We start from the raw sequence: 23655 nt of genomic DNA, 5'->3' as shown, positions 1-23655 counted from the left end.
TGAAATTTATGGGGTCTTGAGCTGCCTTAAAAAGGGTCTAAAATCGCCCATGATTCCAATGCTTCACTTGTGGTAGGCAATGCTTAACTAATCATTCATTAATGATTAACCACTCAGTATGATGCATAATACAGTAAATAATCATTAGTGCTGAATCACAGTTAATCAGTAACTACTCATTAACTAACCAGTCGCTCCTCATTACGTTCCTCAGTAACTACCTACATTTGTGTACCTTATTGTAAAGTCTTACCGTTAGAGCTCTTAATAAGGTAAGACACAACTCACATACAGAGACTCAAATCTGTGTGATAATTATTTATGTCAGCGCTTCTCAAAGTCCGGACCAAACGGCAAATAAATCCGGACCCAACCCATACATCCCTCGGGTTATGAGTACAATACCTCAAGAAGTGGAACCTTTTCTACTTTTAAATACATTTAATTAAAAAAAATTGCCTCTCCTGGAACCATCACCTTATCGTGGTGGAGAGGTTTGTGTGTCCCTATGAACCTGAGGGCTGTGTTGTCTGGAGCTTTGTGCTCCTGGTAGGGTCTCCCAAGGCAAAGTGGTCTCAGGGGAGGGGCCAGACAAAGAATGGTTCAAAAACCCTATGAAAAAACAAGGTAGAGATGGAGTGACCCTGCCCGGAGGAAGCCCGGGGCCCCCGTCAGGAGCCAGGCCCAGATGGAGGGCCCGTCAGCGAGCGCCTGGTGGCCGGGTTTGCCATGGAGCCCGGCCGGGCACAGCCCGAAAAAGCTACGTGGCACCTCTCTCTCCAACCCATGGGCCCACCACCTGTGGGAGGAACCGCTGGGGTCGGGTGCGCTGCCACATGGGTGGCAGTGAAGGTCAGGGGCCTCGACGGACCAGACCTGGTCAGCAGACGCTGGCTCTGGGGACGTGGAACGTCACCTCTCTGTGGGGGAAGGAGCCGGAACTTGTGCGGGAGGTGGAGCGCTACCAGTTGGATCTGGTGGGGCTTACCTCTACGCACAGTCTCGGTTCTGGAACCATACTCCTGGATAGGGGTTGGACTCTTTTCTTCTCCGGAGTTGCCCAGGGTGTGAGGCGCCGGGCGGTTGTGGGGATACTCACAAGCCCCCGGCTGAGCGCCGCTACGTTGGAGTTTACCCCGGTGGACGAGAGGGTCGCCTCCCTATGCCTGCGGGTTGTGGGGGGGAAAACTCTGACTGTTGTTTGTGCGTATGCACCAAACAAGAGCTCGGAGTATTCGGCCTTATTGGAGACCTTGAATGGAGTCCTGTATGGGGCTCCAGTGGGGGACTCCATAGTTCTGCTGGGGGACTTCAACGCGCACGTGGGAAATGATGGAGACACATGGAGAGGCGTGATTGGGAGGAACGGCCTCCCTGATCTAAACCAGAGTGGTTGTTTGTTGTTGGACTTCTGTGCTAGTCATGGATTGTCTATAACGAACACCATGTTCGAACATAGGGATGCTCATAAGTGTACTTGGTACCAGAGCACCCTAGGCCAAAGGTCAATGATCGATTTTATAATCGTTTCATCTGATCTGAGGCCGTATGTTTTGGACACTCGGGTGAAGAGAGGGGCAGAACTGTCAACTGATCACCATCTGGTGGTGAGTTGGGTCAGAGGGTGTGGGAAGACTCTGGACAGACCTGGTAAGCCCAAACGGGTAGTGCGGGTAAATTGGGAACGTCTGGAGGAGGCCCCTGTCCGACAGACTTTCAACTCACACCTCCGGCGGAGCTTTTCGTGCATCCCTGTGGAGGCTGGGGGCATTGAACCTGAGTGGACAATGTTCAAAGTTTCCATTGCTGAAGCTGCGCCCTCTATGGTAGAGGCAGAGCTGGAGGATGATGGGGGATTGTCGTCAATTTCCCTGGTGGAAGTTGCTGAGGTAGTTAAACAACTCCACAGTGGCAAAGCCCCAGGGATTGATGAGATCCGTCCAGAAATGCTTAAAGCTCTGGGTGTGGAGGGGTTGTCTTGGTTGACACGCCTCTTCAACATTGCGTGGAAGTCGGGGACGGTGCCTAAGGAGTGGCAGACCGGGGTGGTGGTTCCCCTTTTCAAAAAGGGGGACCAGAGGGTGTGTGCCAATTACAGGGGTATCACACTTCTCAGCCTCCCCGGTAAAGTCTACTCCAAGGTGCTGGAAAGGAGGGTTCGGTCGATAGTCGAACCTCAGGTTGAAGAGGAACAATGCGGATTCCGTCCTGGTCGTGGAACAACGGACCAGATCTTTACTCTCGCAAGGATCCTGGAGGGAGCCTGGGAGTATGCCCAACCGGTCTACATGTGCTTTGTGGATCTGGAGAAGGCGTATGACCGGGTCCCCCGGGAGATACTGTGGGAGGTGCTGCGGGAGTATGGGGTGAGGGGGTCCCTTCTCAGGGCCATCCAATCTCTGTACGACCAAAGCGAGAGCTGTGTCCGGGTTCTCGGCAGTAAGTCGGACTCGTTTCAGGTGAGAGTTGGCCTCCGCCAGGGCTGCGCTTTGTCACCAATCCTGTTTGTAGTATTTATGGACAGGATATCGAGGCGTAGTCGGGGTGGAGACGGGTTGCAGTTTGGTGAGCTGGGGATCTCATCGCTGCTTTTTGCGGATGATGTGGTCCTGATGGCATCGTCGGCCTGTGACCTTCAGCACTCACTGGATCGGTTCGTAGCTGAGTGTGAAGCGGCTGGGATGAGGATCAGCACCTCTAAATCTGAGGCCATGGTTCTCAGCAGGAAACCGATGGAGTGCCTTCTCCAGGTAGGGAATGAGTCTTTACCCCAAGTGAAGGAGTTCAAGTACCTTGGGGTATTGTTCGCGAGTGAGGGGACAATGGAGCGGGAGATTGGTCGGAGAATCGGCGCAGCGGGTGCGGTATTACACTCAATCTATCGCACTGTTGTGACGAAAAGAGAGCTGAGCCAGAAGGTAAAGCTCTCAATCTACCGGTCAGTTTTCGTTCCTACCCTCACCTATGGTCATGAAGGCTGGGTCATGACCGAAAGAACGAGATCCAGGGTACAAGCGGCCGAAATGGGTTTCCTCAGGAGGGTGGCTGGCGTCTCCCTTAGAGATAGGGTGAGAAGCTCAGTCATCCGTGAGGAGCTCGGAGTAGAGCCGCTGCTCCTTCGCGTCGAAAGGAGCAAGTTGAGGTGGTTCGGGCATCTGGTAAGGATGCCCCCTGTGCGCCTCCCTAGGGAGGTGTTCCAGGCACGTCCAGCTGGGAGGAGGCCTCGGGGAAGACCCAGGACTAGGTGGAGGGATTATATCTCCAACCTGGCCTGGGAACGCCTCGGGATCCCCCAGTCGGAGCTGGTTAATGTGGCTCGGGAAAGGGAAGTTTGGGGTCCCCTGCTGGAGCTGCTACCCCCGCGACCGTTACCGGATAAGCGGAAGAAGATGGATGGATGGATGGAAAAAAAGTGAAGAAAACATAGAGAGAAAAAAGTGACAAAAAAGTCCAAAAGGAAACGACAAAAAAGTCACAAAAACAGTGAAAAAAGCAACAAAAACAAAAACTTTTACTACATGATTCTTGATAAAAAGTTACCTTAACTACCATAAGTTTTTTACCTAAATCAAATCAAACTCAACATGAATATATATGTTGCTCGAAGGTTAAAAATGAGTTGAATAAATGTTATTTGGTTATTGCCAATCGATCTGGATCTCTGAGCTGGAATAAAAATCAGATGAGTGAAATGTTTGTGAACTCTTAGATCAACAGAAGTACTTCTCCAGAAAAACCTGACATCTCTCTGTGTGTTTCCGTTCTCAAACTGTCCCTTCTCTTTGGGAAACAACAACAAACTTTGAGCTAGCAAGCTACACGCTGAAAATGTCAACTACCCAGAGCGTTTTCTTCGCCTATCCCAGAATGCATCTGTGGTGTAGCCAGAGCTGGCTATGTGAGAGTAGAGTGTTAAAGACGGAGACACAGACCGAAGACAGAAGTGATTTTCTTACAGGTTTGAATACTTGACTTGTATTTTGTTTTGTTTGTTCCCCAGAGGTGAGAGATGAAGAGTGGAAGGAGCTCAGCCCGGATATCGCTGCACTACACCAGCTCAGAGGACTGTCTGAACACATGTTTCATGAAAATATCAGGAAACCACCGAACCACAGGTCTCTTGTTATGAAGTTTTTCTCACCTCTCCATAGGTACACTAATATTAAACAGAAACGTACAGACAACACAGAGATGGTTAAAGTGATATATTGCAAAAGTGTATATAATTAATAACAGGGGAGTTACAGAGGACTGGAGGCAAAAGTGGCCCAAATCTAATTTTTTTGGGGGGTCAGGTGACCAGGTCAGACTACTTCAGAAGTAGTGTGAACACTCAAATCAGATCTAGACCACTTCCATATGTGGTCCTGAATCAGACCCAGCTCAGAATTTTTTCAATGCGACCACAGTGTGAACAACCAAGGAGGATTTGATGCAACTTTTACGTCAATCTACATCAACATTTGTCACAATTATGCTCCGGTGGGAGTTATCCCTAGACACAGACAGTAACATTAAAAACTAGACTAGGCCTACAACATGGAGAACAGTGATGGAGAAAGTCAATGGAGGGAGAGTGAGAGTTAGACCTAATTAGTGTGTGCTCATTAATGTTACAGCTGCCATTACACTAACATTTTGAAATAAAAGTGAAAATGCTTCCTTCCTCCATAACCTGCCTAACTTTAGTGCAGCAGCGTGCTGCGTCTGATGTCATTGTTATTGTTCTCTTGGGGCATGCAGATCAGTTCAAAACCACAAACAGTTCACACTGGAAACTGATATAGGCCACATTTTAAAAGGTAATGTGAACAGCCAAACAAAAAATCAGATCTGAACAAAAAAAATGTGAATTAAGCATTAATACTTGCTGTGTGAACGTAGCCCAAGTCTTATCAGTTCAATTTTCCAAGGCAGCTCCCACAGAACAGTTGCAGTGTGCACATTGATTTTATACAGATCTAGACACAAAGAACTGTTATCTGATTGGAATACAGCCAAAAACTAATCAATTATTATCCTATTAAAAGGATTCTTTACAATACTCTATTATTATTGGACAACAAGCAAGCTAAAACCACTTCATTCTATGACTAAACAGTTTCTTCCCACCGTATGCATAAGGTATATGGTGTCACTGGTACTCTGCTGGGATGTGCTGTCCTTTCACAGGAAGCACTAAATAATAAGTCCCCCCCCAACTAAAGGAGACTACAGTATACAGCAATACAAAGACACAGAAGATACAGAGTATATAGGAAATGAAAAATTATAATTAATACAACTCAAAGAATAATAATTTCTTTTACAGTCTTGATCTTGATAAATGTCCCCTAAGGCTAATGTTCACACTTTTTTGTGAACTTTTTTGACAAGAACAAGTTGACTAGGGCTCTTTTTTATAAAAATAAAAAATACAAGCTGGATGCGTTTTGGCTCCACCGCTTTGTTTTATCTAATGTTAGCACCTCTCTCTCTCTCCCCCTCTCTCTCTCTCTCTCTCTCTCTCTCCCTCTCTCTCTCCCTCTCTCTCTCTCTCTCTCTCTCTCTCTCTCTCTCTCTCTCTCTCTCTCTCTCTCTCTCTCTCTCTCTCTCTCTCTCTCTCTCTCTCTCTCTCTCTCTCTCTCTCTCTCTCTCTCTCTCTCTTTCTCTCTGTTCTTTCTCTTGCTCACTCCATGTTTTATCTAATGTTAGCACCGCTCCACGTAGTGCTCTAGGACATGGATCTTCAACAGGGGGTCTGGGGCCCCTAGGGGGTACTCAGAGTGCAGTGAAGGGGGGCCTCCAAATTATTGTTCATTTTTGAAAGTTTTTTTCAAAAATGAAAAAGTCTTAACATGAATTCAACATACTAGTAAACATAAATCTCCACTGCTAATTGGCCCATAGGTAGGGTAGTCACTAAGGCCATCAACATACACAGTTCATCCTAAGGATTCACCGTGCTACATGTACTGTATGTTTAACATTAAAACATGATTTATAAAATCATGCCAACAATTATTAGGTTATTTTAATAGCTTAGTATTATATGCATTTATAAAGGCTTTAGGCCACCCTACACCTTATTGTAGGCCCAGTTTAATATGCAACTTAATTTTATACAATATATGTAGTGGGGGGGGGGGGGGTGTCCCTGCTCTGTCTCTCTTTCACTTAAGGGGTCCTTGGCTTAAAAAACGTTGAAGACCCATGCTCTAGGATACAGTAGCAGTAGCTGTTGTTATAGCATCTCTGCTGCTTTTTAGAACCAAAACTTTTTTTACTAAGCGCCCTAGTCAACTTTTTCTTGTCAAAAAAGACACCAAGTTTGAACATAGCCTCAGTCTGCCTGGAGGTGGAGCATTATGAATCCGACTGTACAGATGTCTCCATTCTCTAGAGTAAAGGAAGTAATCCCTCCTCCTGCACTGTTTATCTTCTTTTAGGGAGGACATTGACCAAAACCCGATGACTTTGCTGGCTGATCTTCAGGAGAATGAGAATTTCACAGCTTCTGTCATTCAGAAGGAACAGGTTAGTGGATTTTAAAATTAAATGAAAAGCTGCACTGACTTTAGAAGGACTGAACTCAATTTTACTGGAACCCAAATCAGTGTTTAATTAATAAAACTATATTATCAAAAGAGTCGATAGACTGTTGATATTAGTTGTTATAAAACAAACATTTTTGTTTCCTCAACTATTATCGTTATGTTGGCAGCACAATCCAGAAAGAGTTGTAAAAACAATAGTCTCTCTTTGGCAGACCTTCCTACAAAGCTCTGTAGAGGAGGCTAGTCCACACAGCATTCTGGGATGGGAGTGAAACATGCTCTGGTTTATGGAAAATAGGAAGTTACCCTTTAAGACAACTATGTTGGACTTTCTTGAGTTAAACGTTCATGCCCTCCAACTTATGATAAAGTAATTTACACAAAAATTATTTTAAGCGGATTTTCTGCTGTTTCATGTTTTTTTTCACCTATTGTCCAGGATTATGAAGGCTTCTTGGCAGAGATTGATAAGCAGAAGACACAAGATGTTCTCCTGAGTGCTGCAGAGATCTCGCACAGCTACAGCCAAAAACTTCTGGTCATGACTGACAAAGAAACAAATGACAGAGTCCAACAGGAATACAGCATGGATCCTCGTTACTCAGTAATAGTCAGCAACGAATGCCTGTTCAATGTCTCGTGTGTACCAGAAGCAGACAGCTACACCTTGGTGAAAATATTTGGGAGTGTTTCAGAAGATGGACAAACTGTGTCTGGCCTTTCTGGCTCTTCACTCGCAGAGCTGATGTTGAATCGGTCACTGGAAACTGCGCCTGTGTTCTCTCTCGATGGAAACACAACCAAAGACTTCCAACATAACTTCATTCGAGTTTTTACGGCCCGTGGCATCACAGCAGTCCTAGAAACAAACCAGGAGAATCACCAGACTTACCAGGTCATGAACCAACTTGGAGAAGTTTCTGGATACCAAATTCCACAAAGACCGGTAGATCACAGCACCCAGTACGACCACCAGCAGATCCTCATCCTGGAAGATGACCCTGCTGTCAGAACAGCTGCTACGTATCTTTTTAAGAAGCATCCAACGGTTTCCTCTGTCTACGTTCTTGATAACAACCAAAGACCAGTACTGATCCGAGGTGACTCTGTGCCGCTGACAATGGACAGCCGGCTGGTGCTGGTCGGCCACGGCAGGAAAGACAGCTCAGGAGTAATGAGACTGGGAGGATATGAAGTGCAAGAGGTCTCCAAAATCATTCAACAAACCTCCAGGGATTCCAATAAAATTAAAACAATAAGTGTGGTGGCCTGTGACGTTGGATCAGATAATGCATTCATTGAAACGCTGCTGAAGGATCTCCATGAGACCGCCGGCATCGAGACAGAGCTGCACATCAGGAACGCTGTGCTCCAGGTCAGCCACACAGGAGAGAAAATCACCCTAGAGATCACTAAGGATGGAGAGCAATGGCGACATAAAGATGACAGCAAGAAAGTGGTCGCAACCCTCGATAGGAACGGAGATGTAATTATTAGAAATGAGCCCGGCAGTAAAGGAAAGGAGATCTTTACCGCTGAAAGAAACTTTCTAGGTCCAAGAAACCGTTTTCTGGTCTACAGAGACAGCTGGCCAGTTGGGCCAAAGAGATTTTTTAACCAGAATGTTTTTGGGCTGGATACTAAAGTACTTGAACTTCAAGCTCTGTCCTGGGGATTCTTTCACAGCGAAAACATTCTCCGTCCAGAAAAAATGAAGATTAAAAACTTAGATCCAAGAGAGTATTATTTATCAGAAGCAATAAGAATTAACAATAAATTAATGAGACGGTATGAGCTGACAGGGGAGCTAAAGAAGATAACGAAAGAACAAGAACTAAAAGATATTCTTTCCAACTGTTATGAGATTAATTCAGGAGAAGATATCAGGAATGTAATCCGTCACTATGCAAAGACCGGAGAAGATGAGGTTACATACCTGAAGGTCAATGACTGGATATTAGAGGTTGATCCTATAACTCTGTATGTCGCTCCAGTTGGAAAAAAGCTTGACAGCAATGAAAGAGAAAATGAAGAAAACGTTAATGAATGTATTAAAGATCAGATAGGAAAAGAAAGTTACTCTAAAATACGAGAAGGAATTAAAACAGAAATGGGCCAAAATTACCCAATAAAAGGATACGCTCAATATGTGGAAGGTATTTTTAATGGAGAGCCCACAACAACTCGCCTCCCGCTCCCCGCTGAGGCCTGGTGCACCACATATTTCACTGCATCAGTTATATCTGAATCTGCTAGAAACTTCCGGACATTTCCTCTGATTCTCATGGCCCTGGATATGGTCCAAAGCACAGACAACAATATCAAAGAGAAAGGACTGAACTTTCTTTGGGAAGAACATTCAATGGCAAGAGGAGGTTCTTGGATTGACCCAAGCAGGCGGGGATTTAGTGGCTCAGCCGACTATGAAGGTTCTAGCAAATTAGAAAATTACTGGAATCCTTCGACTCCTGAACAATTAAGGGCTAACCTTAAAAATCTTATAACAAAGGAAGTCCAACAGTATAGTAGGTGGATTCAATTTAGAGGAAATAATCCGTCTCAGATATTCGATATCGCTAAAAAGTACAGGATAACTGAACATAATTCAGTTCAGGATTACAACACGTTCAAAACTGAAGTAACAGAGAACAGCAACCCTCCAGCGTCCGGCCGATTAGGAGGCTACAATGACGGCCATGTAACATCCCAAGACTTAAAATCTACCTCAGAGTTGGAAAAGTCCTTCAAACTTGAATCGTATTACTCCAGGCGGAGCGTATTAACCTCTGAACAAGTCCACAGTCAGTTAAAGGCAAAATATGGTGAAAGTCTGGCAGGGTTGCAGGTCCAGGAGGGCAGCGCCAGAATGGAGAACGGAGAGTTTGTGTGCAATCTGTTAGACGGTGCTGAAGCTAAACCTGTTGAGTTTAGGGCTAAGTTATCACCGGAGAGTCAACGTTACTATGAAACAATGTCAGAGAGCATTGAAACAGCAGTTCATGACATGGAAAATCAAGGTTCATCCTCCTCCCATCAAGGCAGCAAGTACGTAGAGCACGCTGGGCATGCTGTTGGGACGCTGGGCCTCATGCTGGGGATGAAAGGAGCTGTTCGTGCTTTTGAACAGGGTGACATTAAAGATGGCGTGGTGGGGTCTCTGCAAACGGCTCATGGAGTCACAGCTATGACAACGTCTGTTATTGCAAAACAAGCTCTGTCTTCAGAGACAAGAATGGCCAAAGCTGTAACATCAGTCATGAAAAGCCCTGCAATGAAGGGTTTTACGTCAGTTATACCAATAGTGGGAATTGGATTCGGGATATACAATCTTGAACAAGATTTGAAGAGAGGTGACGCGCAGGGATACATCGATGCTTCCATAGATGGTACTATGGTTGGTTTAGATGTTATTGAAACTGCTCAGCCTGAACTGGCCCCGTTTATAGCGCCTATAAACCTGGCTTTATCAGTAATCCGGATGGGCATTGATGATATTTATATGGGCATACAGACTGAACTAAACAACCTCCCGAAAGATGCTGGAGTTCTGGAGAAACTGGGGGCCGTTTCCTTAGGCATTCTGAAGGGGATTGAGCATTTTGGAATTAGTGTGGCAAGTTTCTTTTACGATTGGCATCACGATGAAATTGAGCAGGGACACAGACTTGTTGAACAGATATCAGACTATCACAAATATTACAAAGTTACAAAGCAACAGGATGGAACGAGCGCCGTTGATTTTAGCGGTGGCGACTCTTCTTGGAACGGAGGAGGAGTTCACTTCTGCCTCGCCGACCAGGGTCCATCTGAACTCTGCATGGACTATTTTGTGTCTAGTGATGAGAGTTTTGGGAAAAGGTGTTGGCCGATTGATACACAGGGAAGCAAAGATATTATTCTTGGCCTGGGAGAGTCACATCAGTTAGAGTACAAGAAACTAGAGAAGAAAATACTCATGTTCATACCAGCCGGCTCTACGACGGTGGTTTCAGGTTATAAAGCTGTATCAGAGTCAAGGTTTGGGGAATACAAAGGAAATACAGATTCTAATCGTTTTTTTGCAATTCAGAAAGCAGAGGATGAACATATGATTGAAGTCATGTTAAGTTACTATTACAAGCTTTATGGTGAACCAGGTGATGACATATTCTTCCTCGGTCCACAGAGAAGTTACATTGAAGGAAGCGGAGGAAAAGACACGTACATTATTCCTGAAAATGGAGGGAAAACAACCATTAACAACTACGATCCTTCCAAAGCACTAGACACTCTTCATTTCAGTGTTAATTACAGTCACATTTCTGTGTCTAAATCTGGAAATGATGTTGTGTTAATGTATGAGGGAAGTCACATTGTGACCATAGAAGGATGGTTTTTAGGGGAACCGTATCGTCACATGAACATGATGTCTGGAGACGGAGTCTTGTTTGAGATTTCCTCCGTCGTGGTTACTTCTGTTCAGCTGGTGGCCGTAGAGATTAACAAGATGTTTAGCTCTAGTGGTGAAGATGTGGATGCATCCCAGCCACTTTTAAGCACAGTTACAAACATCTTTGGGTCTCAGTATGACGATCAGCTTGTTGGAAATGGAGAGAATAATCTCATAGATGGAGGAGGAGGTCGAGATGTGTTGATGGGTGGTGAAGGAGAAGACATGTACATAGTGAAAGTCAGAAAACAGTCTTCAGTGTTTATTGAAAATTACTCCAAAGACACTAAAACAGACTTGGTCATAATAGAAGCAAACCTTCACACTTTTAGAGTGGAAGTAATGTTTGACAATGTTGTTCTGAACGCTTTTCATAACAACACACCCGTCAATGTGACTTTAGAGAATTGGTTCAGATCAGCAGCAGACAGACATTTGCTTGTTGTCACAAAGGATTTGATCACTTTCACAATCTCAGATAACAAGACCGACTGCCTGGACAGAGACCCGTTCACCAAGTGTATTAAAAGTAGCAGCATCGACTACAGCAACTCGCCATCTCCTCTGCTGGTGGACCTGGAGGAGGACGAGGCTTTTAGCAGCGTGACGGAGGTTCGTGGGTCAAAGTTCAACGATGCCATCAGAGGGAACAAAGAGCACAATGTTATTGTCCCAGGAGGAGGAGATGATTTCATCCAGGGTAGAGGAGGAGAGGACTGGTACGTTATCACACCGGGCCAAGGAGTCAAAACCATCAACAACCAATCACCAGATCTAGCCTTGGATATTCTCTTTCTGAAAGAACAATACGAGAACATAACATGTTTTTGTAAAGGACAGAGCATCATCATTTTGGTACACGGTGGAGAAGATGTTATTTTACAGAACTGGTTTGATTCAAAGTTTCATCAGCACCTGCAGATTAAAACCAGTGATGGAATAACAGCTGGACTGATGACCAACCGCAGCAGCTGTGATGAGTCTTTAATGTTCCCCCTAACTGTTGATTATAGAAACCAGAAACCTGAACTACTTAATTTGCTCCAAACACATCTCCAGAAACGCTCAATTATTGTAGAAGATGAGTCTGAAAATGAGTGTTTCACATATAGAAGAAATAATTCACAGATGAAGCGAGTCTTCTGCGGCCTTCAAGGCAAAGTGATGATGATGAATAATTATGATTCAGTGAAAGAAATGTACGGTTCCTCAGGTTTCGACATCATGGTTGGGAACAGCAATGAGAATCTGCTTGATCCGTACACCGGGGGTGCCTTAATGTTTGGAGGTGAAGGAAAAGACACTTACGTAATCAAACAAGGATATGGAAACGACTCAATGATCGATAACTTTGCAGAAGATGAGAGTATTGATACTGTGTTGGTTGACATGGATTATCTTCATGGCAGTCAAGTCACACTGGACTCATCAACAGAAGATCTGGAGGTGACGATCACATCAAAAGAAGAAAAACTAAAATTCACTCTGCTCAACTACACCAATGGTTACCAATATCAGCACTTAGAATTTCAGAGCTCTGATGGAGTGAATTTTGAATTGAAATCACTAAACTCAACCGGAGATGTTGCTTTTTTTGACACTGAAGCTTTCAAAGTGACTCTGAAACAGCTGCAGGTTGACTGCCGCTTGGACCTCAACTCTAAGAGGAATCTGTCAAAGGTCCACACGGTGCAAGGCTGTCCCTCCCAGTCCAATGACATATTAGGTAAGTAGTAGAGCTGTCAATCTTCCTCTATAATGCCATTCAAATTTCATTCCTTATTTTGTTTTTATATTCAAGTTTAAAAAGTATTCTGCCTATTATTAAAGCTATAGTGTGTAGTTTCTGTCGCCCACATGAGGAATTCTTAGTTATGACAACAACACTGTCGGCGCAACCACATGACCCAAGCTTTTGTTGATCGCGCACCACCTCGACACCTCTCCTGAGCAGTTCATAGCGTTTATCCCGTCAAATCAAGGATGACACGAATGACTAAAAGAACATGATAGACTCTTCAGAAGACATAAACATTTTGTGGGCCCTTCTTCTGGTTTTCAGTTGCAGCAGTTGTCTTAGTCTCCGAACGCCACCGTTTTCTTTTTTCTGTGGTGACGTAAAATGCATCACTCGAGGTGCTGCATGCAAATGTTACCGGATGACCCCATTTTGTAAACATAGCCATACTGAGAAATACAGAGAGAGTTGTATGGAGCTGATAGTCTTAATTAGCTTTGCATCAACTCAGAAGAGTGAGATTTGTTAACGTTATCCAACACATTTATTTTTATATATATATATATATATATATGATATAATATAATATATTATATTTTTACTAGGGCTGGGCAAGTTAACCTGTTATTATCGCGTTAACTCATTCATTGATTAACACAGACAATTATTTTATCGCGCATTAACGCCGTTTTTATTATTTATTTTATTATTGTAAAAGTCTGTTGCCAACAGGCTTTTATTTTGTAAAAGTCTGTGCTGACTGCTGCCGCGCTTACAGGAACCGGAAAAGAAAAGAATTGGCGGATAAACAAACCAACAAACATGGAGAAGGGTACAGAACTTTTGCATGGCCATTTTCATTTTAAAGTTCTTCCAGACGGCGCAGTCGACAGAACCAAAGTTATTTGTAACCACTGCAAAGTTGAATTTTCTTATCACTGGAGTACTTCCAGTCTGAAATATCACCTAAATGCAATACACACGGTTGATACCAGCAAATCATTCAACGAAACAAACAGCGGCGCGAGGTAGAGCCCTGCGCGGGACTGTTTTCTTCATCCCGCTCCCGGCGAATTTCTGACCATTACCGCCCACACCCGCAACGTGTGTGTTACACTCCCGCCCGCTCCCGTAATGTGTACGTCAACTCCCGCCCGCACCCGCAAAACTCTGAGAATTTATGCCCGCACAATAATCGAGATGCATTGATGTTATGTCTTCTCCCGTCCTGCATGAGAAAACACGTCATTTTATAGGTCAATAGGGAGAAGATGAAGGTAAAGAAGGCAGGTGCTTGCTGCTGTTAGACGGGGAGGAAGGAGCAGAAGGAGAGGGAGAGAGGAGAGGGAGAGAGGGGGAGGAAGGAGCCGAGGATGAGGGAGAGAGGAGAACGAGAGAGGGGGAGGAAGGAGCCGAGGATGAGGGAGAGAGGAGAGGGAGAGAGGGGGAGGAAGGAGCAGAAGGATAGGGAGAGAGGAGAGGGAGAGAGGGGGAGGAGCCGAGGATGAGGGTGGACGGAGCCTTGGCTCGGAGCTCCCCCGTCCTGGGAGGCTCAGACACGCTGGTGTCTACTCATAGATGGCCTATACAGTATATACTCAGTCAGTATATATGTATATATACTCAGTCAGTATATATGTATATCTATGGTTTCTGCTGGCGTGGGGGGGGTTCCAGGCTACATCCCGATCCCGCAGTGTTTTTTTTAGCCGCCCGCTCTCGCCCGCAGCAAAGTTAAAACCGCCTGCTCCCGCGAGATTTGCGTTGGCGGGACCCAATCCCAATGCAGCCCTCTAGCGCGAGGCTTCGGCAGACTACGTTAGATGCAGCGTGTGGGAGAAGTAGAGATAAACAAAGGCAAGAGAAGCTAACAAATACCATAGTGAAGTGGATAGCTACAGACTGCAGGCCCATTAGTGATGTGGAGGACGTCGGTCTGAGAAACATTCTGAGAATCAAAACAAATGACGGCAGGTATGAGATTTTACACGATGCACCATCACAAGAAGAATACACGAGTTGTATGAAAAGGAGAGGACCACAAAAGCAACACCTTTAAAACGTGTTACTCTCACTGGGGACTACTGGACATCACTGGGTAACCAAACTACTTTTGAATTCATTATTGGATTTTGCGTATAACAACGCAATTAATTGCGATTAATCAGGGAAATCATGCAATTAATCACGATTAAAACTTTCAATTGTTGCCCAACACTAATATTTATATTAATATTTAGATTTTTTTTGTATTTGACTTCTGGAATTTGTTCCAACAGCTGCAAAAAAACTCTGTCTGTCAAAGTCTGAAGTTAGAACACAAGTACATAGAAGGGCATAACTTTGGGTTCAACTAGTTTTGAATATTGGGGGGGTTGTAACCATATCGGCCTATGGTACAGAGTGTCGTTGCTATGCAGAAGATACAGCGTCTCGTCTAATTGGTGGAAACTGGCAGCTTTCAGAACGCTGCAGACCAGAGAGTTGCTTCTTGTCTTGAATCTTTGCTCTGAACTGGACTTTAGCAGTTTTTATATATTTTTTCTTTTAAATTTTTTAATAGTTTTAACTGCTCTTCAATGTTTTATGTGAATCACTTTAAATCACCTTGTTGCTGAAATGTGCTGTGGACATAAAGCTGCCTTGCCTCTTGCCTTAGGTAACAATCAAGACAACGCTGTGATTGGTGGGTGGAAGGATGACGCCTTGGAAGGAGGCGCTGGAGATGACACGCTGATCGGAGGGAACGGAGACGACATCCTGATTGGTGGCTTGGGAGACGACACTCTTTATGGCGAGGACGGAAATGACACTATGATGGGAAACTCTGGTCGGGACGTCTTCCTTCCTGGACCAGGGGCTGATCTGGTGGACGGCGGTCCTGGCAGAGACACGGTTGTGTACCGGGGCGATCCTGACACAGGTAAAGGAGTTTATGTCAACCTGCTGACGGGACAAGGCCGCTACGCCGATGCTGAGGGCGACGTGTTGAAGGATGTAGAGATAGTCATCGGCACCATCTACTCTGATATCTTGGTGTCCGGTTATGAAAGTTCTCTTTTCAAAGGCTCGGACGGCAATGACATCTTGGTGTCCACCGGTGGCGATTACCTGGTCGGCGGTGATGGAAATGACATTTACATGTTGGCTTTCAACCACGGTTCAGTCACGGTTGATAACTGTGCCAAAGACAACGCTACAGACGTCTTGTACATGAGCTCACAGTCAATGCCGCCATTTGACTGCCAACTTTTGTCTGACAGAGTTCTCCTGACTTTCTTTGGACTTAACCAAACTACTATTAAAATTGCACTGCAGGGCTGGATCAGTGATGAGAACGAATGTGGTCATTTGAAGTTGGTTTTTAGAGATCAGGAGGTGTCGGTGGACCAGCTGCTGCAAGAGTGTCAGTTAAGACAGAAGAAATCAGTTTGGTCTCCAGCCATAAAGATCATCATTTATGTCCTCTTCTTTTTCATTTTTTCAGTTTTCATTTTTCAAACAAGCAGAACATTAGTTTTAAGGGCAAAACAACAAAAGAAACGGGAACAAACAAATGTTGATGCAGTATCCGTTTCTATGCTGGCTCTATGATAATGTAGAGTTTAATCTTTAAAGGCAAGAACACAGTTTGTGAATTTCATTGATCATTTGTCATTTTATCTTAACTGATGCCGTGCCCTTTCAAACATGTCTGTTTAGGACTGATTGTTTGGCTTCCTGTCTTGCTGCTTGTAGCTTTCTCCAGAACCACTGTACCCCAAAATGACTTAAAGAAGGACCCCAAAGTAACCCACTGTGTACTACTAGGCTTGTTTTAGATGAGCTGCACCTTGCCCCCTGCTGGGTGGTGACAAAAAGCTGCAGTCAAGTCAGACAGTTTTCAGCCTTCAGTCTAAACAGGAATTTACAGAAACACTCACTTCCTGTTGAGTCTGATTCGGATTTATTAAAATGTTATTGTACCCATATATCTGCTTGTTTAGATTCTGACAGAGTAGCTGTTACAGTTTTTCACGATCACTATGACAATTTTTTCAATACTTTTAACAACTTTCCTAAACTCTTAACGCACCAACACACCTACAACACACGATTGGCAAAACAGTTAATTTCATGCTCAAAATCACACATTGTAAACTAAACTCCAACACTGATTTTCAAAATACAATAATTCACTAACGCAATATACTGTGTCTACCAAAACAATGCAATCATGTCTCAAAATCAAATAATTCTTCCAAAACACTAACACATGTTCTCTTCCAACAGGAACATTTAGTCAATCACTGCACAATGTCATAAAAACACTAACATCACATGGAATTACAGAAACTGCATTATTTTATGTGTGTCAGGTCTGCCCTTATACAACAGACAAAAGTGATTGTATTGATCATAGATTGTGTTTTGCACTGCAGTTTCTGTTGAAGCCTCTCTACATTTTTGTTTTGTTGGGTTTAGTAAATTTTTACAGATTGTTTTTTGGCCTTTTCCACCTTTATTTGACAGGACAGCTAGTTGAGAAAGGGGAGAGAGAGAGAGAGAGAGAGAGAGAGAGAGAGAGAGGGGGAAGACATGCAGTAAATCGTCACAAGTCGGATTTGAACCTTGCACCTCTGCGTCGAGGCATAAACCTCCAAGTATATGTGCGCCTGCTCTACCCGCTGTTCCAACCCGGCCACCATTTTGTTTCTTTTGCTGCAGAGATTCAATACAAAAAATGAATGACCCATCTCAGAGCAGCTTTATAGAATGTGCAGTTTATGAAAAAAAGGAGACAGAGACAGAATTGTCCTGGTACTCCTCTTCCTCTCCCTCGTGAAGGCATTTTTTCTTATTTTCTGTGTTCATCTACAGTATATTGTTCAAATAGGTCCTCTTTTACTGTACTACCATATGGTCATGGGATTGAAAGAACTTCAACACCTGAGTGTGTTTCCTAGAAGGGAATCAGCTGTGATTGATCTATTTGCATAACTTCTGCTGTTTCTCAATAAATGCATGTATAAAATGTAGGGGATATATTTGTGTTTTAATTGACAATATGATCAGCTGTTCAATTTGACTTTAGCCTATACGTTAGGTTGAGAACATGTTGTTATTTGTTCTGACATACAGTGTGAAAGCATTTGAAAATTTGGCAGTAAATATCCATTGTTTTGGTTTTGGTGGAGCTTGTGTGTAAAAGAAATGTGTGTTAACTGTATGCATTTTGTGTCAAAGCAACAAGAAATGTGTTAATTGTATAGCCTACACAGACGGATGTTGTGCTAACTGTGTTAAGAGTTTAGGAAAGTTGTTAAAGGTATTGAAAAAAGTGTCATAGCGATCGTAAAAAACTCTCTGCACACAATCTGCTGCTGATGATCTAGAGATATTTAGAGGATGACGCACAAACACACACAAACACACACACACACACACACGTGTGTACATGTTACATTATGTAAAACATTTAGTGAATAACAAACCTCCTCTACTTAAGGGCACGGTGTCTGATTTGGATTATTTAGTAATCTATGTTGAGGAAAATATATCCATAAAAATAATACAATCTTATTATAAACTACATACTGTGTTTTGATTTAAAAAGTTTTTGTGTTGTAAATTGTAATGTAGCTGAACAACAACTGTAACTGTACTCAAATGTTTTTATAATCAAATGGATTTTGCTTTATGCTTTGTTCTTGGAAATAAAATCATTCAAATTATTATTTGTGTTAAAATATTTATTTTAAAGAAGAATGTGCTTTCCTCCGTAACGATGATGTGTTTGTGTGGACGGATGCTGGATGTGTCTCCTTGTCTCTTGGTGCAGGAAGGCCAAACTTAAGGTGAATCTTACTTCCCTTAAATTGCATCCACGTTTCCTTCACTTCAAATCAAATCAAGCTTTATTTGTCATTGCATGACCTACATACATTCCACACGCTTTCTCTCTCCCACACACACTCACCCATCCAAATATATAGCACATGTTTTAATTCACTGACACCCTCCCATCCTTCCCAAGACAACACACACCCTCCTGCATACATAAATGTTAAATAGCAGCAGGTTTTACCATAGAAAGAAAGAAAGTTTACAAAAATAATGTCCAGAGGTAGTGTGATTGGTCACTTGCTTCTCTTCCTTGTATCTTAGAGTCCGTCCTATGAGATGTAGTCTCGCATTGCCAGACCTTCCTCCACAGCTCTGCGGAGGAGGGTCTGGCTAGTCCACACAGCATTCCTGGATGGGAGAAAAAAGTGCTCTGGTTGATTGGCATTTCTTTAAACCAATCACAATCATCTTGGGCAGCGCTAAGCTCCGGACGGAGCCATGGTGCCTCTGCTAAATAGTCTCAGGAAGGAACTTGTTTTGGTGGAACAAAAGTAGATTTAGTCGTGCAACAGCAAACTCAGATTGGACAGATAGTCTAGCTAGCTGTCTGGATTTACCCTGCAGAGATCTGAGGACCAGTTAACCATAGTCCTCACAAATCCACCGGAGGTTAGAAAGCCAACACAAAGAAAGATGAAGGGGACGGACATCCGGCCGTAATGAGGGACATCCGATGGAATTTCTGGTGTCAACCGAGCAATCCCAGATTTTGGAGCAACGCAATGTTTCAAGTCCACAACAGTGACTCAACATGAAATAACATGTATTGCTGTCAAAAACTTAAAGTGTATGTGCAAAGGCTTAGCTGCAAATAACAAAATCATAAGACACATTGCTGCCTAAAACCAAAGCCTCCTTAACGTTATTTATACTGCAACATTTCTATCATTCGTCATGAGGAACCTCTACCACCAGAGGGCGACATTGTGTAAGGCAAGGCAAGGCAAGGCAGCTTTATTTGTATAGCACATTTCAGCAACAGGGCAATTCAAAGTGCTTTACATAAAAACGATTAAAAACAGATAAAATACGAGAATAAAAGTAACAGTGCAGTATAAGAAATTGAACATTAAAGAGCAGTTAAAAACAGTTAAACATATAAAAGCAGATAAAATAGGAGATTTTAGGCTGATAGTATGGGACAATGTATAGGGCCCTGACACACCAACCCGATTATCGGCCGTCTGACAGTCTGGCGAGGTCGGTGACTCGAGTCTGCTCGGTGTGTTCCGTACCGTCGTCTGTTGGAGGAGCCGTCGGCTTTAATTTTGGCCGACCTGACATGCTCAGTCGGAGACAGGGCAGTCGGGACTCACCCGGAAATGGCAAGCGGATGAGCCTCTCAAAATCTGATGAAAATCTTTTAAACTAACCTTTGTCGATCTGAAATGAAGACAGATTCAGCAACTGCACGGCCTATTTCTCTCTTAAAATGTTTTCAGAAATACGTTTCGGTGAACTATTTTAGTCCAATATGAGATCGTATTCTGAACGAGCCGCCATGACAGTCTGGCTGTGAATTTCCGGAGAAAAAAGACCCACGTGACGCGTTCGTCCAATCAGCTGCCGGTTTTCATTTTCTGGGAAACAATACAGAGGAGCGCCGCCTGCTGCTATGGAGACGTATTATGTTCCGCGCACCCGCAGAGCGTACGCTCAAGTCGGCGTCGCCTCAGTGTGTTTTGAGGCATTTGTTTGGACCTCGGGGATCCGACTGATCAGTCCGACTGCCTCTTCTGCTGACGGTCAGCCGTCTGGTTCGTGTATAACAGCTCTAAGCCGTTGCTCTATACACGTTATCCAAGCGCAATCCTTGCTGTTCCCAGAATGGGCCGGTCCCACCGGTCTTACTTTTTAATTCTCTTCATAAGCTTATATAGATTGTCATACAGTTTCAACAATGCAACTTCAGTATAAGAAATAAACAATTATTTAAAGAAAGGCAGCATCAAAAAGAAAGCTCTTCAGCCTTGATTTAAAAGAACTGAGAGTTGCAGCAGACCTGCAGTTTTCTGGGAGTTTGTTCCAGATATGTGGAGCATAAAAACTAAACGTTGCTTCCCCCTGTTTAGTTCTGACTCTGGGGACAACAAGCAGACCTGTCCCAGATGACCTGAGAGGTCTGGGTGGGTCATAGTGTACTAGCAGATCAGAAATGTATTTTGGCCCTAAACCGTTTAGTGATTTATAAACTAGCAAAAGTATTTTGAAATCAATTATTTGAGGCACAGGCAGCCAGTGTAGAGACTTCAGTACTGGAGTGATGTGATCCACTTTCTTGGTCTTAGTGAGGACTCGAGCAGCAGCGTTCTGAATCAGCTGCAGCTGTCTGATTGATTTTTTAGGGAGACCTGTAAAGACACCGTTACAGTAGTCTAGTCTACTGAAGATAAAAGCATGGACAAGTTTTTCCAAGTCCTGCTGAGACATAAGTCCTTTAACCCTTGAGATATTTTAAAGGTGGTAATAGGCTGACTTTGTAATTGTCTTAATGTGGCTGTTAAAATTCAGGTCTGAGTCCATGACTACACCAAGATTTCTGGCTTTGTCTGTTGTTTTTAACATTATCGTTTGAAGCTGAGTGCTGACTTTTAATCGTTCCTCTTTTGCTCCAAAAACAACTACCTCAGTTTTTTCATCATTTAATTTAAAAAGTCGTTAATTTGTTCAATGCACATACTCAGTTGTTGTATTGGACTATATATACTATACCCTGGCGATAAGGTTATATAAATTTGTGTGTCATCCGCATAACTATGGTAATTTATTTTGTTGTTTTCCATAATCTGAGCCAGTGGAAGCATGTAGATGTTAAACAGGAGAGGCCCCAGAACGGAGCCTTGGGGAACTCCGCACGTCATATTTGTATGCTCAGATGTATAATTCCCTATAGACACAAAGTAGTCCCTATTCTTTAAATAAGACTCAAACCACTTTAGTACTGAGCCCGAAATGCCAACCCAGTTTTCCAATCGGTCTAGTAATATGTCATGGTCGACCGTATCAAATGCAGCACTGAGATCAAGTAATACTAAGACTGAAATTTTGCCACTATCTGTGTTTAAGTGGATGTCATTAAAGACTTTAACAAGAGCTGTCTCAGTGCTGTGGTGTGGTCGAAAACCCGACTGGAAGGCATCAAAACTGTTCAGTGACAAGAAAAGGTTCAGTTGTTGAGAAACCGTTTTTTCAATGATTTTACTTAAAAATGGAAGGTTTGATATCGGCCTATAGTTGCTCATTAGTGACGTGTCTAGATTGTTCTTTTTTAACAGTGGCTTAATGACTGCAGTTTTCAGGGCCTGTGGGAAGATACCTGAGAGAAGAGACGTGTTTACAATCTGTAGAAGATCTGGAGCCAAACAATTTGCAACATTTTTGAAAAGGCCCGTTGGTAGAATATCAAGGCAACATGAGGAGGTTTTCAGATGTTGTATAATGTCCTCCAGGTTTTTACGGTTAATCATATGAAATTGGGTCATATTGGAATCTGTTTTGCCTGGACACTGTGACAACATATACCCTGTACTCGATATGGAAGCACTGATTGGTTGTCTAATTTCCTGAATTTTGTCTTTGAAGAAGGTGGCAAAATCATTGCAGGCCTTCGTGGATAAAAGTTCAGATGCTACTGGTACTGGAGGGTTTATTAACCTATCAACAGTAGCAAACATAGCACGTGAATTATTATTGTTTTTGGCAATAATGTCCAAGAAGAAGGACCGACTTGCATTCCTCAGTTCAAAAACAAAATAAATGTGAAGTCTCTCTTTATAGGTGTTGTAGTGGACCTGGAGATTAGTTTTTCGCCACCTGCGTTCTGCTTTTCGACATTCTCTTTTTTCTGTTCTTACCAGTATGGCATTTCTCCATGGAGATCTTTTCTTATCAGAGACATTTTTACCTTAATGGGAGCAATGGCATCAATAACATTTGTAATTTTACAATTGAAATTGTCTACAAGCTCAGTGACTGAGACCCCTGAGAGGGTGGGTGTGGACGAGAAAAGCTGAATGAATGTTTCACTGGTGTTGTCAGTGATATACCATTTTCTTATTAACTTTGTTTGGACACTTTTGTGCACAGAGATAGTGCCATTAAAGAAAACACAGGAATGATCAGAGAGAGCAGCATCAGTCACCACAACCTTGGAAATGTTCAAACCCTTCGAGATAATCAAGTCCAGAGTGTGCCCCTTGTTGTGTGTGGGCTCCGTCACATGCTGAGTCAGTCCATAGTTCTCAAAAATACAACACAGTTCTTTTGTCCCTCTATCCTGGGGGTTGTCAACATGAATGTTGAAATCACCAGCAATAACTACACAGTCAAAGTTAATACAGATTAAAGACAGCAGTCCACTAAAGTCGTCAAAGAAGGATGCACAGTATTTAGGTGGCCTGTAGATAATTAGAAATAAAGGTCGAGAGGGGGACCTTAGCTGAAGAGCCACATATTCAAAAGAAGCAAAGTTTCCATAAGCTATTTGAGTACATTGGACCGAGTCGTTAAACAAAATGGCGACTCCACCTCCTTTCTTATTTGCTCTATTCTCAATCATAAAACTGAAGTTAGGGGGAGCTGACTCAATGAGAACAGCATCACTGTTGTTATGGTCTAACCAGGTTTCAGTTAAAAACATAAAATCAAGATTGTGTTTAATAATAAAATCATTAATTAAAAATGATTTACCCGCCAAAGACCTGACGTTTAGTAAGGCTGTTAGTGTGTTAAAATAGTTATCTGTCTCGTTTTTTGGGACAGGCTGTGGCTGACGAGGAATGGATGCTAAATTTGCTAAGCTGGCAGTTAAGTGCTTCTTTTTCTTACTTAGCGGATTCACCATTCTTTTTCTATTACCTATCACAACATAGATTGACGAAGAATTGAATACACAGGGCCCAGGCTTGTCCTGGAAAGAGTCATGAGTGCCACTAGGCATGCAGCCTGGGCCCAGCACATATCAGTTAAAGCTTGTTTCATTCTGTACACAAGCATACTTATCAGTCTGTTGAGAAGGAGTTAGCTGCCGTCCTGGAGGGGGTAGAGGTGCCTGGCGTTTTACTTTC

The 23655-nt window shown here is 43.3% G+C and overlaps 1 protein-coding gene across 1 annotated transcript in view; it reads left to right on the top strand.

The window, feature by feature from the left end:
• The window catches only part of LOC116062598 (iron-regulated protein FrpC-like), a 125157-nt gene extending 108419 nt beyond the window's left edge, over positions 1 to 16738 (top strand). The window contains exons 3-6 of the mRNA XM_031317289.2: positions 4001 to 4151; positions 6429 to 6516; positions 11548 to 12691; positions 15363 to 16738. Coding sequence (XP_031173149.1) covers positions 4001 to 4151; positions 6429 to 6516; positions 11548 to 12691; positions 15363 to 16297 — 2318 coding nt within the window. The 3' untranslated portion in view covers positions 16298 to 16738. The remainder of the gene's footprint in view (positions 1 to 4000; positions 4152 to 6428; positions 6517 to 11547; positions 12692 to 15362) is intronic.
• The last annotated feature ends 6917 nt before the right edge of the window (positions 16739 to 23655 follow it).

The sequence above is a fragment of the Sander lucioperca genome, chromosome 2 (genome assembly GCF_008315115.2).
Source record: "Sander lucioperca isolate FBNREF2018 chromosome 2, SLUC_FBN_1.2, whole genome shotgun sequence".
Taxonomy (NCBI): Eukaryota; Metazoa; Chordata; class Actinopteri; order Perciformes; family Percidae; genus Sander; species Sander lucioperca.
This window is presented reverse-complemented; position numbering and strand designations above follow the sequence as displayed.